Source organism: Egretta garzetta, unplaced genomic scaffold (assembly GCF_000687185.1).
Source record: "Egretta garzetta isolate BGI_Z169 unplaced genomic scaffold, ASM68718v1 scaffold235, whole genome shotgun sequence".
Classification (NCBI taxonomy): Eukaryota; Metazoa; Chordata; class Aves; order Pelecaniformes; family Ardeidae; genus Egretta; species Egretta garzetta.
In genome coordinates this window covers 2,107,653-2,119,762 of record NW_009259792.1, presented here as the reverse complement: position 1 = coordinate 2,119,762, position 12,110 = coordinate 2,107,653, and the positions used below count along the sequence as shown (strand labels likewise).

Sequence of the window (12,110 nt, the reverse complement as noted above, 5' to 3'; positions counted from 1 at the left end):
GACTGTCTGCGGTCGGAGGGACCCGAGGCTGGAGCAGGGAGGAGTGTGAGGAGTCCTGCCCTGGGGAGGAAGGAGTGGCAGAGACAGCGTGGGATGAACTGACCCCAACCCCCATTCCCATCCCCCTGCACTGCTCAGGGGGAGGAGGTGGAGAAATCAGGAGTGAAGTCAAGCCCGGGAAGAAGGGAGGGGTGGGGGGAAGGTGGTTTTTCTAAGATTTGGATTTATTTCTCATTATCCTACTCTGATTTGATAGGTGATAGATTAAACTAATTTTCCCAAGTCAAGTCTGTTTTGCTCGCAACAGTAATTGCTGAGTGCTCTCTCCCTGTCCTTATCTCGACCCACGAATCTTTCGTTATATTTTCTCCTCCCTGCCCAGCTGAGGAGTGGCTTTGGTGGGCACCTGGTGTCCAGCCAGGGTCAACCTGCCACACCAGTCACCAGAACACTGGGGACACAGACCCTCTCCAAGTGACCCCCACATCTAACTCCCACCTATAGTTTGAGCCACAGTAAATTACCCAGTCCTAATACAAGGATTTCAGTCATGGAGGAATCACCTATTCCATAAGCAAGCTCTTCTACTAACTGGTAACCTCCACCATTCAAATTGTGCATATTATTTCCCATTTATGTCATGTCTGGATTCAGCTTTCAAACACTGGCTCTCACTAAACCTCTAATTACTGCATTAACTACTGCTCAGCTCAGTCTGTATGTTCTCTACAGAATCCTAGGGCCATTAACAAAATTAAACACAAATACACATGCCTTCCTGATAGGGAAATAGCTTCATCTAATCGAAAGCAGAACTTGAAATGGTAACGATGAATGTGATATGGATCAAATTCAAAAGCTAGAAGAACCATATCCCAGATCTCGTGTTTTACGTAAGTACAAAACCCCTTTCTACAGAGCAGAATGGCAGGGTCTACACTCCATGACTTTATCTATTCTGTTTCCTCTAAACCAAGTAAGGCTGGGCTGTAACTTGCATCCAAAAAATTTGTCCTCAGTTGATGGCAGTTGTGTCTTCCAGTAGCTCCTGGTAAGTCTGTAGCGCCTTGTAGAAAACTGCATGAGCATTGGTATAATGGTCAAGGTCATCCATCTCATTGTGGGGAGAAAAAATATGGAAGAAGTAAAAATTCTGCCCCCCTTCCCCCGAATCTTTCACACTGGAATCAAAACTCCCTGAAAGCCAACCCCAGAGATCTAAAAAATGTTTCAGTCTTGAGGGTGGCTTCTTTCAGGACATTTTCAGGAGCAACTCTCAAGCAAGACAATAGAAATATCTGTTGCTCTCCACAGTGTCATATTAGCAGGAAGCAGCAATGGTAGTAAGTCCTCACATACCCAAGGCACAGTAATCCAAACCCTGTGGCAGGTTCTTGAAACCCTTGCCTAATACATTGTTCAAAGCTCACCTCTACTACTGGTTGTCCCAAAAAACATGCTGTTATTTGTTTGCCAAGGTCAATGTGTTTAGACCTTCTGGTAAACAAAATAGCACCAATGCTTGTTCTCTGTCCCTAGCACAGCCTGGCCTTGTCAATACTATTAAACTCTCTTAGTCTCCAAAACAGGTTGGAAACACCCAAACTGCCAACTGGGGATTGTCTGTGTCCTATGACAGCTCCTGCATTACTGGCCTGGGAGAGCCGGTTGTCCCAGAGCCCACACCAAGGATTTAATTGTACCCCATATGATCCTACGTCAACAAAGGCTTGTCTCCCGGGCTGGAGTTGGGGAAGCACCCACCAATTCATGCAACTCAGAGATTGCTTTTTCACGGTGGACAGAGTGGGTTAAGGCAATGTGTCCCGTCCCGTCCCCCCCCCAGCTTCTCTTTAGCACTGTCTGTTATAGAATCATAGAATCATAGAATGTTTTGGGTTGGAAGGGACGCCTAGAGGTCATCTAGTCCAACCCCCAATGGACCGAAAGACTGCAGAAGGATCCTTCTTTCACCTTGTAGCCACATCTGCCCCATCACAAGCTCACTAATGGTCTTTCTTCTGTCTGTCTGTACAAAGGCTAGAAAGCCCAAAGAATCCTTGGGAAGTTTGATCAAGAGGCATGAGTGCAGGTAAAATGTGTCTCTGCATAAGGTATGCAAGTTAATCTTCAGTCGGTGCAATCGGGATAATTACAATCAATCAGAGCGTGTACGTCATAAATAAGTTTGGTTATGCTATAATCGCTAGGCAGAATGTTTCAGGGAAGAGCAGCACTCCCTACAGTGGGCTTTGTGCTGGCACCCACTGGGATGTCCTATTGCATTCTGCATTTGTCACCTCCCCCTGTTCCACACTTCCCAGACAAAGCTAGCCCCATCCACAAAGCTCTCAGAAAGCTGAGAGGGAGGCCCCAGCCACGCTGGATCCACCTCCCAGAAACAAAGATAAAACCCCCACATTAATCTAGCTCCCTCTACCGCCGGGTGTAAGGGACTAGAAACTTGTCTCAACATTGGTGGCAGGCAGGCTTAACAACCAGGGCTTGATCGCCGTGGCAACTGAGTGGGGCAGTTTCAGCCCATTGAGTCCCACCCCACAGGAATGTGTGGCCTGTTATCTTGGAGTACACGTCCTCTGTGCATGTGCCTGGGCCCAGAGTCAACTGACAATGGGGAGGGGGCTCTGGACCCTCTAGAACTTTCGAGCATACTCTAATGATGGTACTGGGCATGTGCCCCACTGCCGAGTGGGAGGCGTGGGTATGCAAAAGAGTCATTGACTATGCAAGAAGACAACCCTATGAAAGGGGAACCCGCGGAGCCCAGGAGAAGCGCCACGGGGGAGCGCCCAGGAACATCTACCCTGCAGCAGATTCGAAGATACATCAGGCGCATCAGACCGCACCAGCCGCATGGACCGCATGGATCGCTCAGGCCGCACGGACAGCACATAGATCGTAACACCACTGTGCCGTTTGTTTCTCCCCCTCTTTTTCCCTTTCTTGCTTTTCCTCTCTTTCTCTGCTTTTCTCTCGCGCATTTACTGTTGGCCGAATAAAGTGACTTGGCACTTGACTCCGTTTTGAGTCTTAATTCTGTTTCCGAGAATGTAAAAGGAACCTAGTCACGATAGAATATTGGAGTTAATCAGAAGTTAAGCCCAGCCGCCCCCAACCTCCCAGAATTATCTGAGGTCGGTTGGAAAGCAAGGGGGTTTAACCTCTGCCAAATTGTTCAACCCAATAGTGGATCGTGACAACGGGTGATAACAGCTTTGAAGTTTGGCCATGAGCCCACCACCACTTTCTTTCCTGAAGGGGTTCCCTCAGCTGATGTTCATCACAGCTCCATAAACCTGCAGGGTGAAAAGCCAAAAGACGACAGACAGTTTGAGACATGCTAACATGGCACCTGTGTTATAAACCAGAAATTGAACCAGTGACATGGAGCTGAAAGGACACGTTTAGATTTTCATACACACACACTCATCACATAGGTTGATGCCTACACACTTATCAGTAAGGCATATTACCATGAACATAAAATATTGCCTAATTATGCCAACCCTAATTACTTTGGAGAGGAGGTGGACCAGTTTGATTCTGTCTTTCCACCTGATTGCTTACCTGCTTTCAGTCTTGTAGCTCATCCTTCGAAAGTGCAATGATAAACTTGAAGTTAGGGGACAATAAAATGCATTCACGTTGTGGCTGCTTCTGCATGGGGAATGACGAGGGTCCTTGTCCAGAATCTTAAAGCTATAATTTTATTGATCCAAATTGTTCTAAACTGGTATATGGTTCCTAAAAGCTTTACTCTTTCCTTCTTTTGGGGAGCATAGAAATAAAAGCCAGAGCCACACCTTCAGAGGAGAAGGGACTCCTCTGGAAGCATAGCTGTTAAAGCGTCAAAAGGCTTGTTCAAGACTATAGTCTTTAGCAAGAACCTTTAATTTTTTCATTAAGACTTTTAATGTCTTTCCATTCATACCAGTGAATGATCTGCTTTGCGCATACTTATAATTAACCTTGTTTTTTCTCAGTGGTAGTGAAACAAGTAGTCAATTCTCATTCTCAGTGCCAAGCTTCATACCACAACGGGATTAAGAGCCTGAGGTAAACTGAGACACGTTGTGCCAAAGAACAAACCAACCCAGCTAAGCACCCCCAGACATCACTTTGAGGTGGCAGCCCTGTTCAGCCTTTGCCTGATTTTTGCCCTAGACAGTCCAGTTTGATGACGCTAACCCATATTGCCCTTTTGATTTGGACCCGATAACCTACAGCACGAGGCAGAAGAGTCGATAGAGAAGGAACTCTGAAGAATTACAGGAGAGCACGCGCAAAAGGATGCTCTATTCGAGTGTGAGGAAGAGTTGCAATGGGATATGGATTGATATTCTTGCTCTATCTTAAGAAATCTGTAGCTTTTACCTTACCTGCTTGAAGCCAAGGTTTGTTAAGTTGAAAAGTTTCAGATGTTCCCAAGTCAAATCACACGAGTTCACAGCTCCACGCGTGCTGATCAAGTGAACCTTGTCAGGGGGAAAAAAAAAAAAACCAACCACAATTAAAATAATTACACCTTGCTTCTGTAACTAGCCCCTCCACTGCTAGTGACAGCTTTGCACAGCGTTTACAAGGCCTCTGGACTGAGGCTCATCAGGGGCTCTTTGAACTTTTTACTTAACTGTGTAATTTAGCATTTCCCCTAATTGACCAGGAGTCTATGAATAATTATTTTATTTTTGTTATCTTTGCATTGTACAACCAGTTTTATACAGACAGCAGTAACAAGCAGTTCTATGTCAAATGGAACATTTATGACTAATGTAATGATGTAGTATAAAGAAATACAGGCTGAGTATGATAGCAGAAGCCTTGAGAAACGGAGATAGGGGATGTGGTGCAGAGAAGTACAGGTATGGGGTGAAACGATTAAAAAGGGTGTTATGATTAAAACTACATCAACAACGTATCACCACCTTGTCCAAACCATTCAACTGTCTCTGATGGACCTATGCTTCAAACTAGCTATTCCCTCATTCCTACGTTGTAAAAAGCAGTGAGTAGCCAATTCCTGTACAATGCTTTCACTAAATGCTTTAAATCTTTATTATTCCCTTCTTCAGACACTGCTATTTCAGCTTTCCTTGTATGTAAGATATATCCCTGACTCTTACTGCCCTTCTCCACACTTTCACCCTTTTTGGTTTTTTTTTTTTTTTTAAAAAAAAAAAGGTATCTATGTGGTCCATGAAGTTCAAAACCCAGATAGTAAATTGCCTGCAAGTACATCACCCTTAACAAAAGCAAAGGAGTGTATCTTTACTTAACAAAAATTAAGATAGCTGGCATGCAGGAGAATCCTTAACCCATAAACTGAATTAAATTAGTTTGGGGTAGTGGTGATCAAAAATGTGAGAACTATTTCTAAGTATTTATATACTTTTTCATATGACTCGGTACAAAGCAAGCAAGTAGTTAGTCTGGTTTTCCTGATCCTAGGTGTAGGAACTAAAGAGGCTTTTAATCTCTTATAGGAGAACAGAGATAATTAGCTCATGTCTCATTAGGAGTACCAGCAGCTTGTAATTCAGAACAAGTGTTTGTGTGATAAAACAATGTAAAGAGCGCTGCAACTGTCTAGCTGTTAATTTGACAGCAGAAAGCACTTTGTGACAACTGAATCTTTAAAGGGAGAAGTTCTATCATGGAAAAAAATAGAGGAGAGATGAAAGTGCTTAGACTTCTGACTTAGTTTTCTTCCTCTAAAGCTGAAGAGGAGTTAATGAAATATGAGTACACAACTCTGAGATTAGAGCTTTGCTCTGTAATGCTCGTATCTGCTTTCCCCAGCCATCTGGATAAAAAAAAACCCAAGTCATTTACACCAAGTTTAAGTGGTGAATATGAAAATGTTAAAAAAACCCACCTGTACTTGTGATAAAAATTATTCCATTTCCTGGCATGGAGGTTTTTTATTGAAAAATGTTAAGAAAGTTGAACAGGGGATTTGTAACTGAGCATTAGACAATCATATTTTCACTACATGTTTCAGGTTGAAAGAGGATTGAACTCCAAAACAGAAGTTAGTTTGGTAAGATACTGCCTTCACCCATTTACAGATGTGATATGAAAGTTCAAATATAATGGAATACCCAGGATCCCTGTCTTTCCCTTCTCTTCAGACAGTATATATCCTCATTAGAAGTCATCACAGGTCGAAAAAAGCCGCCAAGAAAATGTGACTGATCACTTAAATCACTGTAGTTCCAGCATGCATCTACAGATTTATATACCAATATTCTTAGAAAATGTTTGAACAGAAACTCAGCAGTCACAACAGCAAAGCCATTAGGAAGAAACCACAGTTTCCACAATCAGCATCCTGCTGCTCTACATTAACAGAGTGCTGGCCTAGGTTATCTTCTTCAAAGGAGACTCCGTGTATTTCGGTTTCTCAAAGGAAGTCCACCTTCTCATAGGCCTTTTCAATGAGGGTTAACATGTTGTTCAAGTCAGCTGACTGCTGAATAGTGTTCATGTCATTTAAGAGACCTTTCTTATTTTTTATCTTCAAAATTTCTTCCTAAAGAAGGAAAGAAAGAATAATAGACTACAAATAAAAAACAGCTTTCATCGAGTCCAACAGAAACTTCACTTTCGTGCAGCCAAGCTGTACCTAAATACAGCTAAGATATAAGAGATGCAAAGACACAGAATAAGATTGTCTTCCTCCCATCAGTTAGAGAGATTTCAGAAATGATTATAAGTTCCCTACAACCATAGCATTCCTAGGAAGACCTGTGATCCTTTAAATGGCAAGTTTTCTAGGGTTTTATTTTTAAAAAATAAGCATATAGTTCTCAATGAAAAGAAAAAAAAGAAAAAAACAAAAGAGAAAACTCACAGACATTTCAGAATTTTATTAATTGCCTCCTCTGGCAGAGGGTAAGTGATAAAAGCACATTGTGTTGCCTTTCTTCTCATAGCTAAGGTGTCTCTGAAAATATATACCATGCTCACCTGCAAAGTGGGTGCTTGTAAACTCCGCTTGGGAAGTTCTGGAAGGTGGAGTACTCCACTCTCATTTTCCTGGAATACCTAGAAGAGGGAAAAAAAAAAAAAAAAAAAGAACCAAACCCCAAACATCAGGCACACAAGTAGGAAGATAAACTTGCTGTCATTATCCAACTTCTGAAAACTAAACCTCTTAATTTTGCAACTGCAGTTGGAAAGATTGAAAAGACACATTCCCAAAGGCAAATAAAGCCTTCCTCATATGACAGTCTCTGCAGAAACAGCTTGGGTGCGATAGCTTAGAGGAATACAGCAGCATCCGTTGGAAATACCTTCTTGGCCTTTTTTTCATCTCCCTCTAACTGGCTCTTGAGCACCTGGATTTTGTACTGCAGTTGCTGTGTAGTTTCTTCAATGTGTTCTGCTGATCGCTTGGCTTCATTTATTTCTTCCTACGACAAAAGAGGCACAAAAGCAGAACAAAATTTCCTTCAGGGATGGTGAGCCTTTTGCATATAAGATCCTGATAATCAGCATCAGCTGAGACACTGAAAAATCATTCAAAAAGAAGCATTGCTTTGTCATGAAGGTGGGTGACAATGATGAACAGTGGCCAACTCCACAACAGCACATGCATATCAAGCAGTCCATCTACTAAAAAGTTACAACACACTGAACAGCAGCAGATGGGTAAGATATTTTCTTCCCTTCCTTGCCTTTCATACCTGCAGTTGTACCAAAGACTCTTCATTTGCCTCAAGCATTTGTTTCTCTGCCATTTGAAGGCTCAGGACATTCTTCAGGTTGCCCAGCTTCCCTTGAGGCACCTTTAAAGCCTTGAAACGTCTCAGCACCCTTTGTTATAGAAAAAGGAAAGCATGACTTGTTTGGAGTTCTTTGCAAAACAAAAAAAAAAAAAAAAAAAAAAAATACCTGATGACTAATGACTTCTCTGGGGAAAAAAAAACCAAACTAAACGTGACCTTGCAAAACAAAAAAAAAAAAAAAAAAAAAACCAAACCTGCCTAATGACTTCTCTGGGGAAAAAAAACCTAAACGCAGTTTAGCCCAACTGCTGCCAGTGAAGTAAAAGGATCCAGATAGGAAGAAAAGCTGTCTTGAATTGTTTTCCAAAATCCTGTGGAACAGATGTCTAAGAAAGGAACCAGGAAAAAGAAATCCCACCATTCTATCCTTTGCTGTTACACCATCGTTGTGTGGTTTCCATCCCATTGGCCTGCACACTCCCTGACTGTAGATTGACATTAACTAGTATTTTCCCAGTTCCTGCTTTTCAAAGTAAAACAAAGTTCTAAAAGCAGCATTTTTACCTGCTTCCAAACAAAGATCATTTTAGTAAAATCTGTAAATGCTTTTGTGAAACATGATATATAGTTTTATGCCAGAGAAAGGGTTTTAGCTTGCTCTCAAAGGTCCCTCTGATTCTGAAGAAGACCCGATTTCTGCCAAGTTGGATCTGTCTGTTACATACACCAAATGGCCACAGTTTCCACATATCTCAGATGAGATGGTAGGAGTTCAGCAACTCAGAAATTAAAAACTTCACAAACTAAACATTAAAAAAACCCAGAAAAACCCTTATGAAAAACTAGCTCCTCATGTTTGAATCCTGAGGTACGGTAAGACTGAAGAAAGCAACACATAGGCTCAGGCTCTATGCTGATAAGAGCCTGGTATACCAGCAGACATGCACACAAAAATTCTCAGACATTCAAGCATACGTAATTACTCCCACAATGACATAAAAAGGCTACAAGTTATGCCCCAACACAGAATTTTGATACTCTTTGAAGTAGCTTCAAGTCATTTGTGACTGACCATGAAAAAGGCTTTTTGAACTGTGAAACAGTAATTCATCTCAAGCAAATTAAGGAAAGCAATTCACTTCTCTTAGTTCCTCCCATTCAAATTTTAATTTAAGAAAATTTAGCTGTAACTGCTCCCACCACTATCATAAAATGATAACAAAAATAAATAGCGGCCCACAAATTTAAACCCTGTGTAAAGAGCACAAAGCTGATTCAAGGAGCTCTTAAGAATACCTTCTAGGTTCTCTTACTCATTTAAGGGTAGTTAAAGTGGGTCTCTCAACAACTCTTGCTTGTCCACTTCAATCAACGTACTGTCAAGATATTTCCCTCCTTGACTTTGCATCAGCTCTCCCTTCTATGATTTCCTAAATGTGATTGCTCCCAGGAACAATTCTGCAAGCATGGTACAAAACAACTGGGTAAACTAAATCCCTTCTCTCCTATTTTTTTTTTTTTTTAATTATTTCTTGCCTTTCTTTCAGTAAATTGAGGTGCTTCTGAACATCATCTTTTTTCTCACGTTGTTGGCACAAAACAGATCTGGAAAAGAAAATAAAGGCAGAATTTTCATCACAAAGTCTGCAAGCACAGAGAACATCAAGTGAAGTGAACATAGTCAGAACTTCTCTAGCTAAAAATTTCAAACTTCACATAGAAAGTGTTATATTATACCAGACAAAATACACAACACCAGCCTTGTTGCCCAAAAAAGCTCCAAAGCTTTTCCAGTTCAAACAATGCTATGATTTTTACTTTATTCCTTGTGGAAACAAAGAATCACCACCAGGATATTTGGCACTTACAGTATTACTGAATCCATTACAGTTTCCAGAAACTGCCTACTGCTCTCCGAGAGAATCTGCCAAGATTGCATTTTAGCACTGGTTAGCTTCACCTTTTTTGAAGAACCTTTTTCTCCTGTTAACACAAAGGAAACAGCTTTGAGACTCAATTCAGTCAGATCATAGTCAAAGGTCTAACACTTAATATTCTTCCATGTCACAAAACTATCATGTCAAATCTATCCACATCAGGTGGTACTTATAATTTGAAAGTCACAGCTTGTTTAAACAGCACAAAATAGAAAAGGTTCTTTCTTACTGCAGTTTCATTCTAAACAGATACTTTCCCAAAATCATTGACAATACTAGTGAGAAAACCCAGAATGAAATAAAAAAAAAAAAAAAAAAAAAAAAAAAAAAGAGCAGGGATATACATAAGTGAGAAACTCAATGCAGCAGGGGCCTCATCTCATTGCTGTGTTCAATACAACACATGCTAGCCTTAAGACAGAAGGTTAATAGAGAAGGCAATGACCTGTGAAGTCAGTTAAAATGTTCTGGGTGCTTGTGATGGAATTTTACAAGAGAAGAACACTTGCAAACAAAAGCATATGCTTCATACGTGCATATACAATACATACAATACGAATGCACACAGGCTAAGACTGTATCGCAGATACTTGCTGTTACTGTTCAGAAAGAAAACTTTGAAACTTATTTCAGTGATAGCTCAGACATCTATGATTACCACATAGAAGTCACTATTTTTACTTTCAATGTTTTTTCAAAACACTAAATTTGCACAAGACAAACATAAGGAAAGAATACAATCCTACCTGCAGGGGTATAGTCCTCATGTTCCTTAGCTTTCCTTTTGACTGCTTGAGTGACCTGCTGAAAAGGAAAATTTACAGCAAATATGGTAATTTTGAAACATCCTCTGCTGTGCAACCATTCATTTACTACTAGCAACCTGCTATAAAAAGGGTGTGAAAGCCCTTCAGGGCTTACTGTTGCTATTGACCATGAAAAAGCCTTTTTGAACTGTGAAACAGTAATTCATCTCAAGCAAGTTAAAGAAGGCAATTCACTTTTCTTAGGTCCTCCCATTCAAAGAATGCCACCATGAAATAAGAAATGCACAAGATGTTTGGCTATCCAGCTGCATCTTGAGATCATGCTGTTCATAAGTTAAGTGGTTAAGCAAGGTCTCTCCAGCAGAAAGCTGCCTAGGCCAATCCTGAGACACACAGAGAATATTTTCCAGAACTGAATGAACACCACCCGAGCTGAATGAACTCAGATTTTATCACTCTGTTCAAACAGATGTTATGCAGCTCTTCAAAACCGCACAGCCAGCTTGCCTTTTTATTAATCATCAGGCAATGCTTCCCTCTACTTGTCACAGGCATAGTAGCACGCATCTAGAAATTCTGGAAATTAGGGAGCAGCTAAGGCAGTGGGTCTCAGAAGAGCTGTTCACACCAGACATTTCCTCAAGAGGACTACATTTAATTAATGAAATATTGGCTACAAATTCCAGTAAAAAGATAGGAAAACATGCTTTTTTCCTTTGTTTATTTTTCTAATTTGTTTGATCCAAAATAATTATTACCTTTCTTTTTTGACCTTGTTTTCTTCCTTCTCTATCAGTTCCCTTTTTTTTGCTGGAAGGTCCTTGTTGATTTTGTGATTTAAATGGCTTTTTTGCTGATCCCCCACTAGTGGTCTCCCCCATTTTAGTCGAAGGTGCACGATGGCGTTTCATTATCTGTAAAACAAATGGAGCAGGAGGAAACAAAACCAAAATTAAAATCCAGTAGTTATAATTCATACAGGACAAACCACACATTAACAACCAAAATGACAGAAATACCTAGTGCTAAATGAGCCCAAATGTTTGCGTATTTCCTAACCCAAATGGCCTATTTACTTAAGGGCAGGGCAACGAAAAAAAGCATCCCCATTTGCCTTTTAGACAGGTCTTTGCATGTTCCACATCTTTTTCTAAACGTAAAAGCCAGCATGTCTGTATGCCAGAGAGCAGCGATGGCAATGCAAGGTAACTGCACTGAGAACGGTCTAATTTGTTCTTAAAGGCCTCGAACAATAGAAACTCTTTATCTTTCGAATGCAGATTAGTGCAGTCATCCTATTAACAGAACTTTTTACCTCAGCACTTAACCATAAGGTTCCTCACTACAGTGTAAACCTAGTTTCTTTTCTGACTCGCTATAGAGATGGAGGGGGAAAAAAAAAAAAAAAAAAAAAAAGTCATACAGAAGAGAGTAATCATTACACCCCACCAGACTTCTGTTTTCTAAGCACAGACCTCTGTTTTCTAAGCACACCGACTCGGGTGTATTCCGTTTCTCTTTCACCCCCTCCAGCCACTCTTCCCTCACGCAAAGGCCCCACCACGGCTCTTCAGGCGACAGTCGCGACAGACACGAGGTAAACAAGCCCTGCCTCTCCCTTCCCTCCTCCGGTACCTACTGATTTTGTTGGACAG

The 12,110-nt window shown here is 41.1% G+C and overlaps 1 protein-coding gene across 6 annotated transcripts; it reads right to left on the bottom strand.

Annotated features, from left to right (window-relative positions):
• Positions 1-3,204: 3,204 nt before the first annotated feature.
• Positions 3,205-12,104, bottom strand: CENPQ (centromere protein Q). Of its 6 annotated transcripts, none has more exons than XM_035895113.1 (11): positions 11,898-11,927; positions 11,214-11,369; positions 10,435-10,492; positions 9,620-9,734; positions 9,288-9,356; positions 7,710-7,839; positions 7,317-7,436; positions 6,991-7,068; positions 5,897-6,553; positions 4,401-4,496; positions 3,205-3,317 (listed from the first exon to the last, which is right to left on the bottom strand). In XM_035895113.1, exons 2-9 carry the CDS (start codon positions 11,364-11,366, stop codon positions 6,425-6,427), a joined length of 852 nt encoding a protein of 283 aa, XP_035751006.1. In that variant the 5' UTR covers positions 11,367-11,369; positions 11,898-11,927; the 3' UTR covers positions 3,205-3,317; positions 4,401-4,496; positions 5,897-6,424. The 6 variants fall into 6 exon arrangements, with proteins under 6 accessions (XP_035751006.1, XP_035751005.1, XP_035751003.1 ...); XM_035895112.1 differs by lacking the exon at positions 11,898-11,927 and adding an exon at positions 12,095-12,104 and having other exon boundaries at positions 3,206-3,317; XM_035895110.1 differs by lacking the exon at positions 11,898-11,927 and adding an exon at positions 11,931-12,084 and having other exon boundaries at positions 3,206-3,317.
• Between the last annotated feature and the right edge of the window lie 6 nt (positions 12,105-12,110).